At 43.7% G+C, this 25,634-nt stretch overlaps 1 protein-coding gene across 4 annotated transcripts in view; it reads right to left on the minus strand.

The window, feature by feature from the left end:
- THADA (THADA armadillo repeat containing) overlaps positions 1–25,634 on the minus strand; it is a 329,970-nt gene that overhangs the window by 87,455 nt on the left and 216,881 nt on the right. For all 4 annotated transcript variants that reach the window (XM_030310495.2, XM_030310494.2, XM_030310496.1 and 1 more), the window contains exon 30: positions 10,858–10,973. In XM_030310495.2, coding sequence (XP_030166355.1) covers positions 10,858–10,973 — 116 coding nt within the window. The remainder of the gene's footprint in view (positions 1–10,857; positions 10,974–25,634) is intronic.

Consider the following 25,634-nt stretch of genomic DNA (forward strand, 5'->3'; position numbering starts at 1 on the left):
AATCCTATCGCTAAGGAAGCCTGGGTATCATGCGCAGGGGATAGGAAGGACAGTGAGGCTCTGAAGGGTTTCTCTTGAAGCTGCTCCTTTGGTCTATTCATGTAAGACCAGTCCACATGCCCCAAAAGCCCTCCTGGAGGCAGCTGAAGCCTGGCCACACAGGACACAAGTGCCAGGGCTGAGTCAGCTCAGTATGAGGGCAGAGAACCAGGAGGCCAAGCAAGGCCTAAAGAAGCACTCCTGCCAGGTCAGTGTGTTGCCTGAAGACCTGCCTTCAGCTAAGGGTACTGTCTCCAAAGACTGCTGCTGAAAAACAGCAGTATGATCCGGGAGAATGAACTTACGTACATATTAGAACTTAGTAACATGCTAGCACGATTTGTTGGCCGGCTCAAGGGGCAGTGGCAGTCAGCTAGCTGAAAGTAGATTTCTAAAGGAAGAGGGTCTTCGATAGCTAACTTTTGATGGCAAAAGGTCTAGAGCATGGGTCCCTGTCCAAGGAGGGCAGTTCCTGGGAAAGGGTGTCGGGCAGCCCAAGGGCACGGGGTTGCAGAATATGCTATGAGGATGATCAGGCCACAGTAGAAGAAGGAAATGGATCATGAGGCAAAAAACAAATTTGCTATTTATAGCCCAACATGGGCCACCTCCGGAGCCAGCCACATCTGTCAAGTAGAAAGCTGGCTGGCTCGTCCGAAGAAGGAAGTAGGAAGTCAAGTAGGAAGAAGTCACCTGCCCTCTTGTGCCTAATTTCTCATCTACAAATACTGGTTTGGATTAGATTCCTATTTTGAATAGGGATGTTCCTCTTAGTCCCTTTTGGGGCCCCCAATGGGTGAGGGGCCATGCGGGTGGGCCTCTAGGCCCCCACCCCTGCTTGTACCACATATGTTCTCTCTACTATCTTCAACATCTTGAACTCCCACTTAAGCTTCTACTTAACGAAGGATTCCACTGGACTAGATGATCTCTAAATTCCCTTCCTGTTTATACATTCTGTGGCTTGATGGTCCTCTTGGCAATGCTGAGAAGACAACAGCCATGCAGTCTACGAAGCACTCAGGAAGCATTTCTCTTCCCATTACCAGCTGCCAGGCAGGCAACAGGGGCTTCCAGGTGACAGAGAGCTGGTAGATGGCTACCAGGGAGCTTTTGCTAACCACTAGGAGGGGCTGGAAATTTTGTTGATCACTGGGAGAGGCTGGAAAGATTTAACACACTCCTCAGTGTATCTCTTGTGCATGGAGACAGCAGCCTATTTACCAGTGTAAGCCTAAGCTCACTGACTTCCTCTTAACTCTTGGATCAAATCCAAATTCCTCTGGCTGACATTTAAGGCCTGCTACAACTGGTCTCTTATCAAATCTTGTACTGCTCTCCAAAACACACCAGGTCTTCTTCAGCTCTATCCCTCACTGGCACACAATATATCACACGTGTTCTCTACAGTGTGCCCTCACCCATGCCGTCCACAATCTGGACATGCTCTTTCCTACCACCTTAGTGTTTCCAACTCACACCAAAGCTCCAGGACCCATCTCAAATACCTAACTCCCCTATAAAGCAAAGCCTCCCCTGACTGTTCCAGTCCACATTCTTTTCTGAATTCTTGTACTTATTATATGCACTATAGAATTAGAACTTCTTTATGCACGTCACTGTTGGTTGTTTCACATGGATAAGCTCTCTTTTCAACCAGACTGAACCATCACTAAACTCTGACAACAGAGACTCCATTATATATGCCTAAAGTGGTTCCCACAATGCTGAGCACTGTGCTAAGATTCCTTCCTTTGTACTTGGGCAATGAGACCTTCACAATTTATTTAGCAACACAGGCTCTCCTATCAGTCTAACCTCACTCAATTCTCCAATCGAAGAAAATTAACTTATCTAACAATTAAATCTCAGCCAGCCTTTAAAGACTTTTCCCTCCTCCTAGAAGACTTCCTTGGTACCCCAACCCCACAAACTAGCTCCTGTCACACCCTCTGACCTCATTCCGGAATCCACCAGATCCTTATTTATTTACAGTTGATGAAATCCATACCTGTTTTATTTACGTGGTTTCTGAAATAGGGATGACATCATTCATCTCTATGTTCCCCACTGTGCCTACTACATGGCTTTGTACTGTTTGTGAATCTGAATTGGCTGGAGTTCATTGGGAATGGTTCCATGGTGTTGATTTATCCAAAAGATGGAACATGTTACATGCTACAGGGAAACAAAATAACCCACTATATTAGTGTTTTACATAACATTAGGAAAATGTGTTGAGGACACTTAAAGCCTGCACTCCTTTGCAAGCTGGGCAATGACAACATTGCCCAAATCTTCCAACAGCAATACGTCTATAAGCCAACAGCTACAGGTGGAGCAAGACAGATATTTCAGAGTCCTTTATCGAACTAAGTGCCATTTCCAGGTTAGAGTTGCAGATTTCTATATTTGAAAAGTAGAAAGCATCAGCAGTTGGCAGCGGGATTTTTGATGTGTCATTGCCTGGAAGACCTATTTTTATTTCTCACTGCAATATGAAGAAGCTTTGATCTTGGGCAACTTGCTCAAAGGCTCAGTTTAATATATTGATCTCTTGTGACTACTTTTACCTGACAAGTTTCCATAAGCTCAGACTGTCAACAAGAAATACCTCATATATTCTCAAGCTTCACTTCTTCTCAAACACCTTATTCCTTCAAAATGTAATCTATTTTTTTTTTTTATTTTTTTTTCCAACGTTTTATTTTTATTTTTAAGACAGAGAGAGACAGAGCATGAACGGGGGAGGGGCAGAGAGAGAGGGAGACACAGAATCGGAAACAGGCTCCAGGCTCTGAGCCATCAGCCCAGAGCCTGACGCGGGGCTCGAACTCCCGGACCGCGAGATCGTGACCTGGCTGAAGTCGGACGCTTAACCGACTGTGCCACCCAGGCGCCCCTGTGATCTATTTTTAAAAGGAATATAGAATGAGGAAAATGTTTTGCATCTCGTCCACTGGTTTGGGTTGAAACGTATTAACTCAATGGTTCTCTCTGTTTTTAAAAAATACAAACAGGATCTCATCCCGAGGTATCTTGCTTGACCTTAAACATTTCTGAGAAGTTTGAGAGAGAAGCAAACAAATCTCAACAAGCTTGGGTCTGAGATACACCAACTTCATCTCTCTCATCTTTCAAATACGTGTGAGGCTCAAGTAGGTTGAGCGGGAGGGCTCAGAGTAGTCCTAATGGCAATCTCCGTCCCCTGTAAAATCTGGGGGTTGAAAGAAAAACAGTTTTAAAAAAGAAGGGGGGACAGGAGTACTGGGAACACATCTTTTTTGGGAAAAAAAAAAAAAAAAAAGAGCAAAGAAACAGACCGAAAAAGCAAAACCCAACCCCCCAGCAATGCCTGGAAACTTGCTATGTAACCAACCCATCCCTGTTAGGACTTGCTTCCCTTAAAGTTTTGGCAGGGACCACAAATGATAGCCTTAAAATGCCACATGAGCATCAGAATATTTTAACAATCCTTCTTGACTGGATTCATTTCAGCAGCATGGGAGCGAAGCAGCAACCTGCAGCTGTGGCATAGGGCTGAGGCCTCTCTTTATTTCAAGCAGTTGCAAACGAAGGACCTCTTCCTTGGGGGGTGGGGGAGGCAGTCCAGGAGGCACGAGGGATTTGAGAAGGGCTAAGGAACAGTGGGAAAACCAAATCGGACCTAAACCCCTGTATTCCTGCCTGGGAAGTATACTCTCTTGTGTGAATAAATTTGGTGGCTAGAAAGTAAAGGCCATCTTCAGCTGTCAAGCAAAACAGAATCCCAAACCAGAACTTCTGCAGCTGGCCACCAGACACCCCCTGGGGCAGAAGTGGATTGCCTCACAAAAAAACCACCCTAGCTTCGTCTTCTGTGAGCAGATTTTCCTTGCACATTTAAACCCAAGGCCTTCAAGGAGCTCACCACTCTGCTTAGTTGGGCCCAATAACCAAGAGAGAAAATGGGGAGAACAGATGAGAGTGGACAAGGGGGTGGACAGGGAAGGAGATGTGGAAGTGGCTGGCAGTGAGCACTGGGGACAAGGAGGAACACATGAGGAGCACACGCAGGAGTGAACAGGGGGTGTCAGGAGCACTGATGGGGAAGCCGTATGGAGAGGTGGAGGGATCATATAGCCAATACTTTTTGCAAAAAAGAACTAACTTGCCGTAGCAAATCATTAAGTCTAGCACGAAGAGTGGTCTTCAACAAACATTAGTGCCCTCCACCATCTCTTCTCCCCATCAGGACTGTTTTACTCAAAACTGTATTGCCCAAGGTTGTTTTCCTAGTAACCTTGGGACCTCTTCTTGTCTTCCTGAGAGGCTGTTTTTCTCACCAGATTATCAGACTGTTATTTTCATAATGATAATACTCCCTGCATGCCAACAAGCACTGGTCCTACCCTAGGCACTGAGGGCACTGGGATGGCTGCCCAGACAAGGGAGTGTGCATTCCTCATAGGAAGTGCTGGAGCCATGCAGCCCCTCCGGGAAGGTCATTCCAGGTGGATGGGGAAAGAATTCTGGGCTGACACCTTCAGTAGTCTTAGCCTTCTCCTGTGTCCCTAAGCTCTAGCTCTTAAGAATGAGGGTGTGAAGGTGGGAGTATTTCAAAGAGGCATGGATTGGATGACCACAGTGACCCTTGACCCTCAAAATATGTACTGTGTTCCAGAACCAACAGCATCAGAATTGCAAGAGAGCTTGTCAGAAATGCAAGATCTCAGGCACCATCCCAGACCTACTGAACGAGAGTCTTCATTTTTAAGGAGATCCCCAGGTGATTCACGTGTACATTAAGGTCTGAGAAACACTGTTCTAGACTATATGTAAGCTGACACCATTTAAAGCCTGACATAAAGAAACCGAACAGCTGTAGAGAATGGGGTCCAGTATAAAGAGCCCCACAAGGAAGAGGGACCTAATGTTAATTGTTATCAGATAGAATCTCACCCCTGCCCTGGTCAGCTGTGAGAAAACAAACAGATCTCCTAACCTCTCTGAGCTATATACTCTCCCATATGCATGGGGATGGGAGTGGACTGCAATGAACTTCATGATTCTTTCCAGGTGAGAGTTTTTAGGTCTAGGATTCTATTGAACAAGACTCTGTTCTGTTGACTACTCTACAGTGAAGTCTGGTTTGAATAGATAGTTGCAGTATTTAATACAGTCTGGCATACAGCAGGGCTCAATAAATATTTGTTGAAGAAAGTGATACAGGTATATAGCCTATTCCATTCAAGCCTTACCTCAAAAACCAAAAATGAGCCATAAGCTTCTAGGACAGTAGACCACACCAGAGCATCAGGTTTAAATGGCACTTCTGATGGCAACTGACATAACTTAATATATCTTTGCTGAGGCATCTTTCAAGTAATCTATCCCAGAAATTCACTCGTATATGAAAGTGCACAACGGTGTGGCCCCTCACACTGGCACATCTGTCGCACTAAAGAGTTAATGACTGTATCTTCTGGGTAGCAGGCTACAGGGATGGTCGTTCCAACTTTCTTAAATGAATCTGTGGCCTTAGAAGAAAACACAAGTGCCCTCTAACATAACTGCTACTTTGCTCGATGTTCATCTTTCATCTTCTTTCTCAAGGAGATGTGAGACACAATAGGGCACAAGAACACATCAGTAGCTCTCAATCTGACTGAATTTTACTATCTCCTGGAGAGTTTTAAAACTACCAGTTCTTGGGCCACACCCTCAACCAAAAAAAAAAATCAGAAATTTGAGGGGGAACCTGGCATCAGGTTTTAAAACCTCTCCAGATGATTCTAATATGCAGCCATCAGCATTAAGAACTACTGCCTGAAGTAAAAACTCACCATCAGCCAATCTGGGTACTTAATAAATGCCAATACCAAGAGTCACAAACTCCAGAACTCTTTCCATCTTGTAAAACTACAACTCTATACCCTTTAAATGCTGCTTCCTCATTCCCCCTCCCCCGCCCCTGGCAACCACCACTCTACTCTGTCTCCATGAATGTAACTACTCTAGGTATTTCGTGTAAGTGGAATCAGAACCACATTTGTCTTTTTGTGACAGGCTTATTCACTTGGCATTATATCCCCAAGGTTCATCCATGTTGTAGCACTTGTCAGGATTTCCTTCCTTTTTAAGGCTGAATAATATTATGTTGTCCATATATATCACATTGTTTACCCATTCATCCATCAACGGACACTTACATTACTTCCACCTTTTGGCTATTGTGAATAATGCAGCGGTGAACATGAATGTACAAATATCTCTTCAAGACCCTGTTTTCAATTCATTTGGGTGGAATTGCTAGATCATATGGTAATGCTATTTTTAATTTTTTGAGGAAACACCATACTATTTTCCTTCTTGGCCATCATCAAGAGTTTTTAATAATAATAGCCAATACTTTCATGATACTGTTAAGTGAAAAAAGTAAGCTCTAACTTTTAGCTACAGCAAAACCTCAACTCTGTTAAAAAAAAAAAAAAAAGGCACAGGAGAAAAGATGAAGTAAGTACATAAATAAAACTGTGAACTAGAAATGGTGGTTTCCGGGGCGCCTGGGTGGCTCAGTTGGTTAAGCGGCCGACTTCGGCCCAGGTCATGATCTCGCGGTCCGTGAGTTCGAGCCCCGCGTCGGGTTCTGTGCTGACAGCTCAGAGCCTGGAGCCTGTTTTGGATTCTGTGTCTCCCTCTCTCTGACCCTCCCCCGTTCGTGCTTTGTCTCTCTCTGTCTCAAAAATAAATAAACGTTAAAAAAAAAAAAAAAAAGAAATGGTGGTTTCCACCCGAATGTTGGTAAAAGCAGACTTAAATTCTCTTCGCTTTCAAATTTCGCACTTGCCTACTTTTCTAGGATAAGCATACACTACACTGACAACCAAGAAAAAAAAAAAGGTGAAAAAAATTTAGTGGGGCACATATTTCTTCCTGGTCATCCCATCATCCATTGTACTTATTTAGTCTGATGGTTCATTCAGTTCACCACATTTATCTAAACACACACACACACACACACACACACGCACACACGCACGTGCGCACAGACACACACACACACACACACACTTCTTCCTTTTATAACCAAATTGATTTCCGAAAAATTTTAAGCCCCAAATAATAATTCCAACTCTTAATCAAAATAGTAAGTCTTTTCACCTCTTAGTCCTATTTGACAGGGCTTTCGAAAAGTCCTTCCTATTTAGGTGGGGCCTACAATCCAGTTGGGGCAGCAGGGCTAGAATCTGTCATTTGCAAGGGTGGCAGACGGGGCCACACGGGGGGGGGGGGGGCTTCGGGGGGGGGCAGTGGCGGCAGGAGACTGCTGATAGCCCTCGCAGAGCACCTGCAGCCAGCCTCTACAGGCCTGCCACGGACCCCAATGCACACCCCACTTCTGGCCTGGGTCGGCTTCATTTTCCTTCAGTAGCTGGTAAACTGCCTTCTTGCCATGAGAGAGACACTGACCTGGACTGAGGAGGGAGGGATGGAGGAAAAAGGAGAAGGAAGGAACTTGAAGGATTAATGAGCTGATTTCCATAAAGGCTTTGACATCTTGGAATGAAAAGCGGCCTGTAAGTGCAGAAACCCAGGCCTCTCCTCAGGCCATGTTGCCAGCTGGCCGTTCATCACCAAAAATTCCCTAACAACTCCATGGCTATTGCTTAACCACCTCATATAAATCCCAATTAATCTTGCAAAGTCAAAACATAAATATATGACAAAAGTCTTTATTTTATGTGCCCTCAGTTTCAGGGTCAAAATTTTAAAAACCGAATTGGTTATCCAATGGCTCCAAAGAATTTTTTTTTTTTTCAAAAAACCTTCTTCGGGAATAAAAGGACAAATAAATGACACCCTCACTAATGTTTATGTACTTATTGGACTGAATGAACTTAAGTCAATAATCAAATAAATTGTAGAAGAAAAAATTTAAACTTTTTTTTTTTTCAGTAACATTAATGTTTCATAGCTTATACTCAAAAGATACAGCAAATCCTTAGTAGGCACAAAGGAACATTTATTCTTCTTTCATATGTAAATTGCTAGGGACATAAAGAGTCTCTTCAGCATTAGAACTGAAGGTTACCATCCCATTAGAACCGGGAATACTCCACATTGCCACGTCTTTCACGGGAAAGGCAGGTGATAACGTGAACACAGGGGTTGGCTTCAAGAATGGCCCATTAGGACCCAGAATGGGCTCACGTGAGCATGGAGGTATTAGACACACAGCTTCCCACAGCAACACTCTCAAAGGACCTCAGGGACAAGGCAGGTGTGTCTCATGGGGCAGGCTGAAGCTTCATCACTTATATACAATTGTACACTTTTCTATTTGGGGACCTCAAGGTTATCATGTCAATGAGGTGGATAATACAGAAAAACTGATACACAGCTTTGGAATGAATTGTGCTCTGGCAGTGTGCTTTCCTCCCAAACTTTATTTCAGGCTCTGAACACATCCTGATTAATACGGTAAAAGTGTGTTGGGAGCAAGAGGAAGCCTGGTGTTAGGAACCACCTACAGACCACCCACAAAGTATAAAGTTCACACTTGGATAATAAAGAGTTGACTGTACTGGAAACATAAAAGTGGCTTTCCTAGACTCTCAGCAAGGAAGGTGGAAACACAGTGAACTGCGGTGATTCATGCTTTTGTTTTCTAGGGCTGGAATGTCATGGAGAAAAATCAGAGAAAGTGCGTGTGTGTGTGGGGGGGGGGTAGGGGGGTGGGGAGTGATGATGCTGAAAAACCTAAATAGAAAACTGCAATAGGGACCAGAGGGAAAGTTAAAGAGGCCACAGGGTCCTCTCCAGCTGAAGAGGAGGCTGAAGGCAGCTTGGTCATCCATCTTTAGGCACTGACTGCACAGCACGAAGGTCCATTCAAATGCTGGCCTGTTACACCATCTGCTCCTTCCCACCCAACAAGAAGGAATGGGCTCAGGAAGCCAGCAGATGATGATTTTTTATGACAGCCATGAAAGGGTAGCAGGCTAAGGGGGCAGAAACTCTTTTATAGCACTTGAAGAATAGGAGATTCAGGTTCCCTCTTGGGGTATTCCTGGATGGAAACAGAGATTTCCATAGGATGATTCCTGGAGAGCCCTGACTTCCGGATCCCCAGAAACAACAGCTAGGAGGACCCGGCCTGCTAACTGATAAACAGATGAGAGCACAAATGTGATTATAATTCCCTATTCTCCCAAAAAAGGCAGCTTAGGGGAGTTACCTAAAAGCCACATGAAAAGCAAACGATACTAGGCTCAGAGGCAGTTTATGGTCAATCAACTCGCTCTCTCTACATAAAAGAGAGAAAACAAAAACTGGTCTAAAAATAAGAGGTAACCATCACTTTATTGGCATTTCAGACATGAGAGAATTTCCCCATCAATATCCCCATCCAAAGCTATAGGTATTTAGACAGACATGGAGACTCATATCTACACACTGAGAAATTCTTCAGGGGCTCCCTTCGCCTAAAGGTTTCCTTTAGGAGCTTTCGCCGAGTGGTCTCCACGTATTTCCGTGGTCTCTTGTACCTTCTACTAGGTTCCAGAAGAGCTACCTTTATAGCTCTCCATCGTCGCCTTGCCATTTCACGCAGTCATGTTCTTGACTCTGACATTACCCGAGCCCGGAATGCCCTCCCTGCCCCGGCCACTTGGTAAAATTCTACTCATCTCTTGAAGGCCCTTCCCCGTCCCTCCTCTGGGCTACTCCTGTGCTTATTACATACATTTCTTATTACCCTTGTCATATGGATGCAAATTATTACCTTACCTCCTGGATGTGAGTTCCTTGAAGTCAGAGCTAGTTCTTCTATATCTGCGTCCCTTCCATCTCCTAACACAAAGGCCACAGGCTACAGCCTGTGTTCAATAGACTTTGTTGGATTACACTGACTTTCGGGCCTCATACTATACCCGTTTCTTGCCTCCAAAAGGTAGGGAGCCAACAAAAGGGAACAAAAGTTCGTTTTTGAAAAACAAAAAAGGTTTCTATGTTAGACAACCAATGCACTGATTCCTAACCAAATGCAAGACACTCCAGCATGGAATGTGGTAGCATGTGGGCCTCTGCTGGACCCAGTGTGTTGGAGCTTACAGAGGACACAGTGTGTGTGTGTGTGGGGGGGGGGGGGAGGGGTCCTTGCAGTAACACTCTCCTACCAACATCAGAGTCTTACAGACACAGATTTGAACACAATGTTATAGAGAGGACTCCCTGCGTATTCAATGAGAAATTCTTTTTGTTCCATCTTTCACATAGTAAATGTTCTAAGTTCCACGATAAATTGACAATGGCCAGAGTGAAAAAATAAATGTATCCACACTCCTTTGCCTTGATTATTCAAAATTCAAGCTATTCTACTACCTACCTTACAAGGGGGCAACTTCCACGTCTTTTTCTTATTCACACCCTAGTGGTCTCCCCGTACCTATTCAAGTCTTACCCCAATCTTTAATCTATGAATTGCCATGGCGCCTAAGAGTTTGTACCACATGATTTAGTCAGTTATTGCCTTTCATTGCCATAACATCTGACACAGGCTTGGGCACATGGCAGGTATTAATAGAAACAAGCTGATTGGTGGACAGATAAAAAGCCATATTACATGCCCCCCAGCCATAGAGCAGTTTCAGAAAAATTGTCAGGAAAATATTTTTCTTTCTTTACCACAACCCAAAGTTCTAAAAAGATAAATACTCCAATAAGTTTATAAAACTCATGCCAACGACTTTTAAAACTCCCACAACTAGAAACAGCAATTCTCCAATGTATTCCTAACCCCTGATAACTCCTCGCTCATGTGGGGTTTTAACATACCTCTTGGCCAGCCAGAGTTTGGCTCTGGTACAAACAGCAACGTCAGCCAGCTCCTGCTGAAAGTATGCATTCAGTCTGTATTTGGAGTCTGAGAAGGCTTGTAACAAATGGAAAACCTAAACCAAAAAAGAGAAAAAGCAATATCCTGCTGTGAAAATATATTTTTCCTAAATGCTCAGTTCCTCCCTGTTAGGTTTCCTCAAAATATTCCCCTCAAAGAAAACAGACACCTGCAGAACACAGCTCTGGTTTCTTTGCAGAAAACCACGTTGGTGTGGGAAGACACAGCAACTGGTAAGAACCCTATGTCCTCGATCCCGACCTATGCCCTGGGTTCCCTGCACAATTCCAAGCAAAGGGGACTATTCAGGGACCAGTTATTTGATCCAAGAGCTTACTAGCTACAGAAAACCTATACATTGATTTTAGCAAAGAAAGGCAAACGACTTGCTCTATGTTAGTGGTCTCATATAAAAAAATGTACCTTTTCAAAATCAAAGTCTTGCTGAAGAGGGAAAAATCAACGGTCTCACAGTCCAAACTGGCTCATGTGCTGGGTTTATCAGAACAGTCCTGGCCAAAGAAGCAGGCCACAATGATGCCTGCCTTTGCAAGCACAGGGTAGTGATGTTTGTAAACTGTTTAGATTTTATTTTTAGCAGTTCTCCACGGAGATGTCCGGAATGGAGGCACCAAGGCAGACGCATCCTATTCTCACTCTACACGGCATTACATATTAGAATTGAGCAGAGAAAGACAAATCCTGTTGTATCTCTAGGTGGCTTCTATTTAGAATGAAGGCCACAGATCCAGCAGACCCATGACTGTGTGCGTGTGCACGCAGCTTACGTAAGCATGTTGTGGATTCACGCTCAGTGATGACATCAACAACACTGTGAGGAGCACAAACCTGCACCTGCAGCAGAGAGAGAGATCCTCTGACCTCAGCCAGTGCCAAGGAGAACGACGCATGTCACAGAAACCCTTCAGCCCCATTATGGAAATCAAAAGGGGGGGGAGGTGGGCGGAGCAACACAAGTATGGATAAACACACTGAGAACTTTGAAAGTCTATTTTAATAATTAGTCTGTTTTCTTTCCCTATTGTGTCCTTCACCAGAGCTACAGATGACTTCCTAAGCAACAAGATTCAACTTTTTCTCTCCTGCCAAAGAGGAGCGTTAAGTGAAAGTTAAATATGGAAGGGAATAATGAGAAAAAGGAAGAGGCCAAGATAAAAGAGATCCAGAATCATCAGACCCCTAAATGGGAGTGAGCTGGCTGTTTTCCTGGGTCAGACGTCTGCAATTACCAACAATAAACACATGCAGAGCACCTCTGGTTAAAGAATCAAAATGCACTGTGATTACTTTACTATATGTAACTACTATTTTTTTTTTCTTTTTGTCGTCTAAACACAAGTAATCGTATAGGAGAAGGCACACAATCCCGATGTGGAGACTTGAAAATGCTTCCTCTAATAATGGATCTGTTATTCAGAGGCAACAGATCAAGTATCACTACTTCACCACACCCCCGCAGGGACACAAACCGCCCGTCGAGAAGTCTGGAGAAATGGGTCTGGCTGGGGCTTCTGTTCTTCTGTGGTGACTGCCAGAAAAAAAAAACACCTCCCTCTGCCTGAATCCGCACTATCCTGAAGGAGTTGGCAAACTCACTGGGCCTTGCTTTACTTTTCTCCACAGCTGCACACAACCAACCACCAGGGTTTTTCATGGTGTCACAGGATCGTAATTAATCAGCAGACACCAGCAAAATACATGACTGTGGAATTTACTTGTAAAGAAAGCTGTGAGATTTTCGAATGCCTCTCATTTAGAAGCAATCACCTCAAAAATAACTCCTGATGGATGTTTAAACTTAGTCCTATATTTGCTCACCTTACTTGGCAAAAACAAGGCTGTTTTTGAAACGCTTCATAGCTCTGGTTTATGAAAATCAGCCTCCAGGTCCATCAATTCTGTCACCTTGGGCACAACCCAGACAACAATTGTGATCCTGGTTATTCACCAGGAACGGAGAGCGATCTATTTACATGGGACAACTGCAGAGGGAGGTACACTTAAAAGAACCGCGGTGGAAAGAAGCATGTAGGAGAGACAGGGCCAGAGAAGTGAAAGACAGGGTCACAGAAGTCAAGGGAAAACCGGGCAGGGAAGGAGAGGGAGAGGAGAAGACGGGGAGAGGGGAGAAAAGCTTTGTAAACAAATGTCTGAAACAAGTTACTGTATTTGAGATCATTTTTTTTTCTTTAAGAAAATTAATGACTATATTTGAACACACGGCTACCTTCACATGACATTTAGAGGGTTTGTTTTAATTTGTTCAAGCAAAATGAGGCCATCGTTTGGGGTGAAGTCCAGAGGTGAGGCTGGGCCTCTGGAACTACGGTCCAAGGTCAGGTCCAGGAGCACCAGGCAGCTCCCAGGATCTGAAAAGACGGTGGGGGCAAAGCAATTCCTCCTCCTCCCTCCTTCTCTGAAAGTTCTGGTTCAGGAGAACTTCCAGGCCAGGAGTACAGTCTGGCCCAGGCCTGGGACAATTTGCAAACAGCCTATGATATAGGACTGCACTGAACCCAAAGAGAAAGCGAAGCTGTGTGACCCACTGAATGCACGTGAGCAGTCTAGGAAGTGTAGTGTCACTTCAGGTGGCCCAAACTTGTCACAAATATTTAAACAACAATTACTACTGGGCACTGTCCTAGGAGCCTCTGCACAGAACAAATGAATGCCTGCTCCCCGCAGCTTACATCCTAGTCACAGATAAACAGAAAGTCCATAGCTTCCCTGACTCTGCCCGGTTGCAATTTTATGACCTGCACACAGCATCGCCATCACCTTCCTCTTATGCTTGGCCTCACCCTCCACCAAGTCCGGTGCAGAGCAGGAACTGAACAAACCTCTGCTGAACTGACGCCGGTAAGTGGTGCCTCTTCCCATATGGACTCTGCCTTTGGGACACATGCCCTTGAGTTTGGTGAGCTGCTGCAAACACGTGTGAGGAGAAGACAGAGCTGAACAACACTGCACCCCTCACTGCAGTAGGGAGAGCAGGGAGGCCAGATCAGGGTGGGGAAATGCAGCCCTGTGGGAGGAGTACAGGCTCTGGCCAGGTGGACATGGGTGTCAACCCAGTTACTAGCCGTGGGGCTTTGGGCAACTTACCTAACCTCTGCTTCCTCAGTGAAACACTGTACAATAGTATCTGCAGAAAGACTCAAAGGAATATATACTACTACTTGACACATTAGGCACATGATAAAAATGTTAGTTCTCTCCCTTTTCCTGTTTGCTCCCTCCCTTCCAGCCCCCATTCCAAAAATAGTCAGAGAAGGCTTTGCAAAACAAGTGATATTCCTATTTGGCCTTAAAGCAAATCTTGCCAGAATCTGGGGAAGACCGTGCAAGCAGAGGAAACTCAATTATAAAAAAAAATCTGAAAGGGTATTAAAATATCAGTATCACCAACAAAAAGAATAAACTTTAACGTGAATTATGGACTTCAGTTAAAAATAATGTGTCACTAATGGTAACACACATACCACTCCAATGTTAAATATTAATAACAGGAGAAAACTGGAGAGGAAAGGAAGATATGGGAACTCTCTGTACTACCTGCTCAGTTTTTCTGGAAATCTATAATTGTTCTTTCTTTCTTTTCTTTCTTTCTTTCTTTCTTTCTTTCTTTCTTTCTTTCTTTCTTTCTTAATGTTTATTTATTTTTTGAGACAGAGAGAGACAGAGCATGAACGGGGGAGGGGCAGAGAGAGAGGGAGACACAGAATCAGAAGCAGGCTCCAGGCTCTGAGCCGTCAGCCCAGAGCCCGACGCGGGGCTCGAACTCACGGACCGCGAGATCGTGACCTGAGCTGAAGTCGGATGCTTAACCGACTGAGCCACCCAGGCGCCCCTATAATTGTTCTTTAAAAAACCTATGAATGGAAGGAAAGCATCAGGACTGCTCAGGGAACAGCAAGTAATTGTGTGTGGCGAGAGCACCGTCAGCGGTGTGTGGGGTGATAGAAGACACAGCTGGAAAGAGGAGTCAGGTCCGAATGAGGAGGATCTTAAATGCACCAGCAAGGGACGCGTCCTCTGTTCTGTAGGTGGCAAAGGCCGCTTTAGAAACAGTGCTCAAATAATTAGATGTGTCATTTGGAAAGGAAAGACCAGGGCAGTGTGGAGGCTGGAACTGGAAGGGGCAGGATGACCAAGATTACTATTAGTCTAGGCTAGAGGTGGTGAGGGTCAAAACCAGATACTGAGAGCCAAGGATGGTGGGTGGGCTCAAAGCAGCTGCAGGTGTTTTCTTTGACCTACACGGTAGTTTTAGCCCGCCATTTACGAACTGGGAGATTTCACATCAGAATCATCCTGATTTCCAACTTCTTTTGAAAAATCAGAAGACCTGGGGGTCAACAGTCACCTGCGGGGGTCCAGTTCACTGTCACACCCACGACTGCCTATTATTCGTGGGCCTAAGGTGGAGTGTCAGTGTCATTTATCACTGCTTATGTGCCTCTTTCTTTCTTTCTTTCTTTCTTTCTTTCTTTCTTTCTTTCTTTTTAACTTTTGGAGAAACAAGAGGAAAATAAAATATTTACTGAGCTCAGACTTCTTTCAAAAGTTTCAAAACAAAGGATTGGACTCGGAGGGCCGTGTGTTTATCCTCGTCTCCCTTCATTCACTTATCTGCCTGGTGTTGATAGGACTCTGATTTTGTGAGAGCCCCGGTCTGGATGGTAAAAGGAGTGGAACGGAGAGGAAAGGATACATTTGAGAGACATTTTGGAAGCTGAAGAAGCAGTACTTGGCAACTTGGTGTTAGACATGGAGTTGCAGGTCAGAAAAGAGCCTCTTAACTCAGGCAGCCGGTGATGGAGAGCAATCCTCCACAACGGGGCTCACAAGGGAATAATATCCCGTGGCAGGTCTGGGAATGAGGAAAAGGATCTCATGAGTTGGGTTAGGAATATCCACTTGATGATTGCTCTAGTCAGGGTAATTTATCTTGGAAAGCACGAATTCTTTTGAGAGTGAAAAGGAGCTCTATTAATGGCCACCCTGGGACAAAGGCCAGTGGGTTGCCTCTAGCTTCTGCAGACCCTTAGAAAAAAAAGACTAGAGTGGAGGAAGAGGTGTCTTTGGCAAAAGAAGCAGGAGGAAGCTTTGCCGACTTAAGATGGTTGTAACCCAGTCAGAAAGACAGAAAGCGCACGCAAACAACCAAGGGCAAACCAGCAGCACCACCCAGGACTATCGCAGGCAGTGGGACTGGCCAGAAGATGCCCTCAGGACGGGAGGCCAGGAAGCAGCTGGCAGCAGGCTAGTGTCCTTGCCCTTGAGATGCAAGCCCCGAGAAACTCCGGGAGAACCAAAGAGGAATCTGGAGAACCTGGAAACAGTTACTCCTTGCCGACCCCCATGCCTACTCTAAACACAGAGAGACTCGGGGGAGCCCCCAAGCATCTGTATGAAGCACTGGGTCCATTTGGGCAGCTTTGAATCTTAAAAGTGACTCCACAGGAGCGAATGTAATACTCTTTGAATAAGTGCCACAGGCCTAAAAAGAGTCATGAGGCAGATCTCTGAAAAAACTTGCACTGCACCAGTAAAATATGTCTGGTTTATGCTGCTAGACTAAAATAGTGACTTGTGTTAGACAAGATCAAGATGATATATGGCTGTTTGGGAATGCAACGCCGAGATGGGTTTTCCTCTTCACCAAGCATGGCTTCCAGGCAATTTTCCCCCTTATAAAATCAACAGCAGCTGAGCTCCAGAAACAGCAGGATCCAGCAATAGCAGGACCAGGTTAGGCAGGCTGTGAAAAAGGACAATTCCAAAGAGAAAAGAGATGTTCATTTCAGAGGTCAGATATAAATGAGCTGAATGTATTGTAATCATTCACCATCCCAGACTTGGAAGATCAGCACCTGTATCCACTTTTGCAACTATATTTTCTTAACCACAAATCCTATTCTTCTTTTGCAGCATGCAGGCTTTGGGAGAACACGTTTGCCCCTATCACATTCAGCCAAGTATAAAATTTCTGTATCTGCCATTTTGCCTTGCCTTCTCTCTGCATTGCCCCAACCCCCACAGCTAAGTCAGAGCCACATTTTTCCAAGCTCAGTGTTTACACAGGATTTTATTTCGGCTGGTAAAACATCTGTATTTTTTCAGGGACTTGAATAAATGATCTATGCCGGGAATGTACAGTATAGGGTGATGTCAGGCCCCCTTTTTCTCTCTCGACTCACTGGGCAGAACAGGCAAACATTGTTGCAGCCTGTAGTTGGGAATGTGAATATTTATCCTGTCGACTTAATTCATACAAACAGAAGGAAAGGCAGGCAGGCAGGAGTATTTTATGGCTTTGAGTCAGACTGAAAGGGGGAGGGTGTGAGAAGGGGGGATGGCTGAGAAAGGAATCTAAACTTTCTAATTCACAGAAACATGCTTAATCATACAAATGTGGAGAAAGAGATACAGCAAAAATTATTTAAAAGGTAGACTGCATTTGTATGTGGGTGTGGGGTGTGTGTGGGCGGGTAGGAGACGGGAAAGCAAGAGACAGTTCTCCAACTTATGTATCTTTTCTAATCACTACAATGAGGTTTAGGATTTAATTGTTTTCTGCTTCAGGTCTATTAATCGTATCCATAACCAGACCACAGGCTTCTTAGGAACACCTTTCTTATCTTCTGATTTCCACAGTGCAGGGCACGGTGCTTACTGGAAGTATGGACCCACCCATGGCATCTGTACAGGGCTCAGCGTATTGTCCTTTTTACTGACAGTCCAATCGACGGGAGGCATGACCATGGGACACTTCAGCTACTCAGCCTGGTCACCCCTACAAGAAAGGGCTTGGTGGGCAAGTGCCACCCATAGTTACCCACCAATCCTAGAGGGCAGGACAGGAAGCATTTCAAGTGGTTACTCCTCCAAACCTCAACCTATTTATCAGATGAGGACAAATCCTTAGGAAGGTCTCGGGAAGTTCCCAAAAGGTGACACTTGGCTGTTGCTGCTGTCAGAAAAAGGGTGCTAATTGTGATGTGTAATTACTTCCTAGTTGACACTGGCTTGGGGAAGAGAATCACAGGAAACAGGCCATGAATATCTTTAAGGACTAATATGTACACACACACAAAGTCTGTAGGGGTCTGAAAAGTCACTTCGTGCATCAATTCATTCCCTCCTTTCTGTGAACACTCCCCTTGTTCTAGTTCAGGAACCAAAGATCTTACACCTGGAAGATGAAAACAACTCACTGGTCTCTGCCTCCAAAACTTATTTTACACTTGACTACAGAGAAACTTCTTAAAGCCCTGACTGTATCACTCCCAAGTTCAAAATCTCTCAATGACTTCCAATTGCCTGAAGAATTTGCTGGGCACTGAAGTCTCGACTTACTTTTCTGTTTTTACCTCCTATTTCCTCCACTTCGTCTATCTATTTTGTAGCTGAATGGGACAATTTCCCATTCCTGACAACTTACAAATGCTTTTCTGTCCAGGATGCTCCTTCTATTTCTCCCCCCACCACCCTCTCCAACTCTGCCTACTGAAATTCCATTCATACTGTAAGGCCCAGCTAACATCACCTCCTCCATAAAACCTTCCTCAGCTTTCATCAACCACCACCCCCCTCTCTGACCCAAGACATACTCTTCTCCTACTCAGTGCCCAACGGCTTATTTAATTTGATTAAAAAAAAATTTAATCCTGTCATCATAGTTATCAATCCACAATTTCCTTTCCTGGAGTATAGCTCTTTGAAGGCAAGGACTGTGTCCTGTTCTTCATAGTCCTTGAGCCCCAAGGATATGGAGCTTTGTCTGGTGTAGAGAGGGTCTCCATGAATGGAGCATTTAGTGAGTTGGAACTGTAGCATGCCTCCCTTCCAGGGGTGGCAGAAGCACAGCCTATGTTCAGAGCAGCAGCTGGAGTGCTAAAAATGACTTTCTAAACTCTCCCCACACAAACGGGTAGGAGAAATACACAGTATTAATGAGAGAGTGAGTATTCATTTGTCTTAGATCATCTTTGGCCTGGTGCTCCAAATTTTACAATGCAAATAAGAGTCCCCTCACCCAGAAGAAGTCTCAGGGGCCCTGAGCTACTGGGTAAGAGTGAGGTTGAGAAAGTGATGTTAGGGGCACTTGAGTGGCTCAGTCAGTTATACATCTGACTCTTGATCTCAGCTCAGGTCATGATTTCACGATTCGTGAGTTCGAACCCACATCAGCCTCTGTGCTGATAGCACGGAGCCTGCTTGGGATTCTTTCTCTCCCTCTTTTTCTGCCCCTCCCCTGCTTGTGCTTGCTCTCTGTCTCTCTCTCAAAAAGAAATAAATAAACATTAAAAAAAAAAAGAAAGTGATATCAAAGGTATTCAGTCTTAACCTCACTTACAAAAGTTTACATGTAAAGTATTAACAATTTCCACTGATATAATAATATCTGTTCTAACCAAAGAGTTCCTAACTTTGGAACATAAGATACATTTCTGTAAAGGTATGGATAAAATGCTTTAATTGTTTGTTTGTTTGTTTGTTTGTTGTTTAATGTTTATTTATTTTTAAATTTTTTTATTTATTAAAAAAATTTTTTTACTGTTTATTTTTGAGAGAGAGACAGAGAGACAGAGTACAAGTTGGAAAGGAGCGGAGAGAGAGGGAGATACAGAATCTGAAGCAGGCTCCAGGCTCTGAGCTGTCAGCACAGAGCCCAATGCAGGACTCAAACTCACGAACAGTGAGATCGCGACCTGAGCTGAAGTAGGATGCTCAACCGACTGAGCCACCCAGGTACCCCAATGTTTATTTATTTTTGAGAGAGAAAGAGAGACAGAGCGTGAGTGGGGGAGGGGCAGAGAGAGAGAGGGAGACACAGAATCTGAAGCAGGCTCCAGGCTCTGAGCTGTCAGCACAGAACCCGATGCAGGGCTTGAACCCACGAACTGTGAGATCATGACCTGAGCCGAAGTCGGATGCTTAACGGACTGAGTCACCCAGGTGCCCTGGATAAAATGTTTTAAATTACAAATTATTTTTCTGTAAAAGATATCCCAGTTTAACTTATTTAGGAGAAGCTTTATTATGCTTGCTGATTTATCTCTTCTATCTATCTGGATCTTCAACTCTTGAGTTTCCTTAACAACAATACTGAGATAAATAAGGATCTCTTTGATGTACCAAAGCTTGTTGATGAAAAATAATAAGGATAATTTGTTTAGTCAAGACAGTTTACTTCAGCAATCCAGGAAGGAGGAAGGAAGAAAGGAGAAAGGAGGAAGGAAGGAGGTGGTGGAATAAATGAAAAAAAATTAGTCATAAATCAATAAATGTTGAAGTTGAGTGACAGGTACATGAGGTTCATTATATTATCCTAACTACATTTGTGTATATTTAAATATAAGTTTTAGAAAAAGGCTTTAGGAGAGAAGAAGGTAAAGAGAAAGCAGCTATAGGTCACAGAGATGAAATAAGTATAAAAAGCTTATGATGTAGTACAAGAACTTATGTATATTAACAAATAAAATGCATAAATTCTAAGACAGAACACTAAGCACTGGAAGGGAGAGAAGGGAGTCCAGAAGATGGTAAAAGTGACATTTAAACAGTAGTGAAGAGGAGTGCCTGGGTGGCTCAATTGTTTGGGCATCCAACTCTTGATTTCGGCTCAGGTCATGATCTCACGGTTTGTGAGTTTGAGCCCCAAGTTGGGCTCTGTGCTGACAGGGGAGGCTGTTTGGGACTCTCTCTCTCTCTGCCCCTCCCCCATTTATGTGTACACGCTTGAGCGCACACACACTCTCTCAAAATAAATAAATAAACATTAAAAAACCACTATAAACAGTAGTGAAGAGACTAATGTATTCAACAAAGGGTATTAAGACAACCAACTAGGTCTTAGGGAAAGAATACAGTTGGGTCCCTACCCAAAGCCTTGCACTGAAATAAATTCTAGATGGAGAAACTAATCAAATGTAAAAAAAGAAACTACAAAAGTGCTAGAAGAAAACAGGAAAATATTTTATAATCTTCTGGTAAAAAATGGGCTTTCTAAGAACGAACACAAAGCCACAAACTAAAAAAAAAAAAAATAGATGTATAAATATGTCAATATAACAACTGAAATCTCTGGGACAGCAAAAATTAATAGGAATATTCAAAACCAAAAAAATAAGGGGCAAACCATTTGCTAATTCCTTCAAGGAACAAACCTCTTGCAAACCAGTAACAGAAATGAAAGTCATGGAATGAAATATGGCTGGGAATTACAAGCTTTCTCCATTCATAGCACCCTTACACCTCAATAATTTTTTCATGGTGCCTCCAGGCCAAAAGAAATATCGAACAGTTCCATTTATTAAGTAGTTAGGTCCAAACAACCTAGTAAGTATTTATGCCCTAACAACTGCGAAACTGTTTGAAAAAATAATACACATAAGTTGAAAGAAAAAATATTTTGATTTCATTCTTTAATAACCACAATTACTTACTAATGAGATGTGTGTGCCTGTTGGATACTTCCTAACTTCCCAAGTCTTGGAGTCACTGGACTCCGTCACCCTCATTCCTATTCCTCATACCCTTCCCATGGTACTTGTTTTTACCACAGCAACTATCAAATACTCAACTTTGCAAAGATATATGGCATCATCAAAAGGAGTACAACGTGAGCTAAGGTTGATAACTGTATGTTACTTCAAGCTAGTAGCTCCCATAGTATCTCACAGATGGCAAGTATCATTGGGCTTCTCACAAAAATTTAAAATATCCCACAGCACTTTGGCATACTCTTTGGGAACTGCAAATATTTAGCAAGGAATATAAACAAGCAATTCACAGACGAAATACAAATAGCCAATAAACACATGAAGAAATGTTTCATTTCATTAATGTTTAAGGAAGTGCAACTAAAACAATACTCAAAAAAAAAACTGATTTGCACAGAAAATTTTCTTAAGTGGGTAGGACCCACTTAGTAACTGGGTAAGGAAATGGCCACTCTCATTCATCACTGCGGAGAGTATAAATTGGTCACAGACATGTTGGGGGTAGCCAGCAGGGCCATTTTGTTGCACATATGATATATTCCATACAAATGGTAACCCTCGGAGTTGGACAAAGCGGCAACTTGGAAGTCTGGCCGTTGCTATCAAAATGTAAAACATGCTGCTTTCTCAGTCTTGCAATACCCACTTCTAGGAATTTATTTCACAAGAACACTTAGAGGTATGGGCAAAGATAAAGACGCCCAAGGATGATCTTCGGCAGCACTGACTGCAACGGGAAAATTCAGAAACAACCAATACAAGACCAGTTGAAAAAATTATGGAATACTACTACAGGTATCTCATCATATAGAGTCAAGCTATACAAACATTTTTTTAAGTATTTATTTATAGATAGAGACAGCATGGGTGGGGGACGGGCAGAGACAGAGGGAGGGAGGGAGGGAGAGAGAGAGAGAGAGAGAGAGAGAGAGAGAGAGAGAGAGAATCCCGAGCAGGCTCTGTGCTGTCAGTGCAGAGCCCAATGCGGGGCTCGAACCTACGAGTTCATGACCTGAGCCAAAACCAAGAGTCGGACGCTGAACCGACTGAGCCACTCAGATGCCCTACGGGCATTTTTTTTTTTAAGCTATAAATTTATATGGACAGACATGAAATTATCTCCAAGACATACTGGTAAATGAGAAAGCAAGCTGCAAAAAATAACATGGTCCTGTTTTTACTGATGCCAAATTATTAACGGCGAGGGTGGGATTGTTTACAATCAATGTTGCATGTTTCTGGAATTTAGAATGTTTTACAATAAGAATGCATTACTTTTTTAAACAATTCATTTTGAAATAATTACAGTTTCATAACAAGTTGCCAAAAGAGGAGAGTTGGTGTACCTTCACTTAGCTTCCCCCAACTGTGACGTCTTACCTGTCTGTAGTACTGCATCAAAACCAGAATACTGACAGTGGCACATTGCTGTTAACTAGACTACACACCTTACTCAGCTTTTGCCATATTTTACATGTATTCATGTGTGTGTATGTGTGGGGGGCGGTTACATCCCATGCACGGATTTGGGTAACTACCACCACCACTAAGACACGGGACTGTCCTAGTACCACAAAGGAAGAATGCATTATTTCTGGAGTCAGGAACAATAAAAGCTAAATAATACTCTTTTTATCATGTATCCCCTAACTCCATACTCAATGTGAAAATTCACACGCTACGTCAACTGGGACAGGTGGCTGTGTGCGATTTCTCACCAAGAGATAGAAATCAAAGAAAAGGAACTTTTCAAGGCATGAAAGACAAGACGTTAGGACTTTTCCAAGGCTCCTCCTGCTCTTCTCGGACTTTTCAGATCTGTGCCCAGTGTGGGTGGAAGAGCAGCTCAGAGGAAAGAGCCACGGAAGGTAGAGAAGGCTGGCATGGTGAGGTGCCACCAGGGGTGGGGGAACAGCATTCCTGAGAGATGCAGTCCTATCTCCAATACTGTCTCTCGGGCAAACAAGAGCAAAGGAAATACAAAGTTATTATATCAATTTGCATGTCCCAGATTTTAGAGCAGCTGTAAAATTTGCCTTATAAAAAGAACTGACCCACAGAAAACTGGCTTTTAGCATGCTCTCAGGCTGGTAATGCACATTACTCCGAGCTGCCCAGTGAGGGGGTTTGGGGCAAAAGGCCCTGCAAGCCTGGACCCAAGTGACAGCCAGCCTCAGGAGCCTGCTGGCTTCCAGCAAGCTGTGGTAACAGAGACTCCTCTTTATGAAAAATGAAGATGGAAAAAAAATCTTTTGCGTCTTTGGGTTGCAGCTTATTTCAAAGGTCATCAAAGTAAACAAAAGGGAAAGACAGTGAATCTTTATAAGTCAAAAAGTGACAACTGTTTATAAAGCAACTGTTTATATTTTCACATGGAGGAAGGAAAAAAATGATTCTTCTAAGCCCCTAGGAATGGAGGTTTGGGTGGCTCCCCCTCCGCCTCGTTTGTTTGCTCATTTGCCATTCAACACCTCCCGCAGTGAGTACAGTTGCATCCATCTTATGCAGAATTGTAAACGTCTACTGGATGGCTGGGATTTGTGGAATAAACCAGGCAGGGTCTTGAGAAGCAAAAGCCTCTGTCGCCCTTGTTGATAACCGCCTCCCACCATCATGCTGAGTACTGTGTAATGCCCAAAGCCATACAGACAGGCTGCAGTAAGGTCTCTCCAAATCTTGAGCCCGGTTTCCAATGAGGGCACCTTTGTTCAGAGAGGGATGATTCTCTGAATCTAATGAGGGCAAAGGGGTCAGTGAAACCAGTCCTTACAAACCTCCTCTAATACCTCAGAGTGAGCAAAAAACCCTTTTTGCTTATGGGTTTTTCTGACAATGAACTGTGGACAATTATCATGGACGAGCCTCTACATGAATTTCCTATTAGACATATTCTAAAATAATGGGACTAGATGGCATTAAAATAATCATCAAAAGGTACTTTTTTACATGGGGAGCTGTGTGATCCCCAGTCCACTATACAGATTTTGTATTATTTCCATTTATCCATTAAGCCTCAGCTAGTCAGCCCCTTTTGTGAAGTTCTCCCTGAGAATTGTGGGTAGAGCAATTTCTCCATCCTCTCATTCCATAGTATGTATTATCTGAACCACTCATTTGGCACCTAAGATATGTTGCCTTGATTGCTATTTATCTTTTTGTGTAAACCATGTCGTTTTATCTCCTACAGAGCCTTACTGGAATGCAAAAGTTTGTTGATTTGATTTTAAATTTAAGGCAATTACCATGTGGGCTGAGATAAACAGTACTTTCAAGGCAACAGTTAACTCAATAGTGAAAGTAAACACCAAGACTGCTTGCAAATGGGGTGGCTTGCAAAGTAGAATGACCAATGAATGCAAGTCCTCCAGATGGGAATATGTTTATGGCCTGGGCCTTCAGCCCACTACTCCTAGCCTACCAGCACGTCTTGTTATCTACATGAATTTATCATCCCCCAAGCTCATCTCCAGGAAACTCATGATCTTTCCTCTCAACCTACTTCAGCTCAACCACTGGTGTCTCAATGAAACCATTCTCCCAGGCACTGGTAAGTTTATTTGTTGAGTAACTGGATGAACAAGACAGCCACTCTCTCTAAGTAACCATCCACAATCCACTCTGGCCTGCCCCTTTTCCCTATATTGCTGGAAGGCTATGAGAATCAAGTTTAGAAGTTGTCATGCGTCTCTCCCCCCCCCCCCCCAAACAAGCCTCCTTGGCCAGTTAAGAGACTGACTGCAATGGGGCGACAGGACATTCCTCTTGATGTCCTTTCTGCTGAGAAACTTGAGACTTTGGACCAGTGGTCCTAAATGTGGAGTGGTTTTACCCCTGCGGGCCATTTGGCAATGTCTAGAAACATTTTTTGGTTGCCACGACAGGAACGGGGTACCATCAGCACCTCGTGGGTGGAGGTGAGAGATGCTGTGAAACATCCTACAGATCAAAGGGCAGTCCCCCAAGACAAAGAATCATCCAGCCCCAGATGTTGGTAGTGCTGAGGTGGAGAAACCCTGGCTGCTGTAAGAGCACAGGCTTTGCAGTCTAGTTGGTGACTTCGGGAAAATTATTTACACTCTCTGAGCCTCTGTTTCCCATTCTATAAAATGGAGCTGATAATACAACTCATCTCATGAGGCTATCATGAAGTCTAAAAGATAATTAATGTGAAAAGTACTTTGTAA

This window comes from Lynx canadensis, chromosome A3, assembly GCF_007474595.2.
Source record: "Lynx canadensis isolate LIC74 chromosome A3, mLynCan4.pri.v2, whole genome shotgun sequence".
In the NCBI taxonomy this organism is placed as follows: Eukaryota; Metazoa; Chordata; class Mammalia; order Carnivora; family Felidae; genus Lynx; species Lynx canadensis.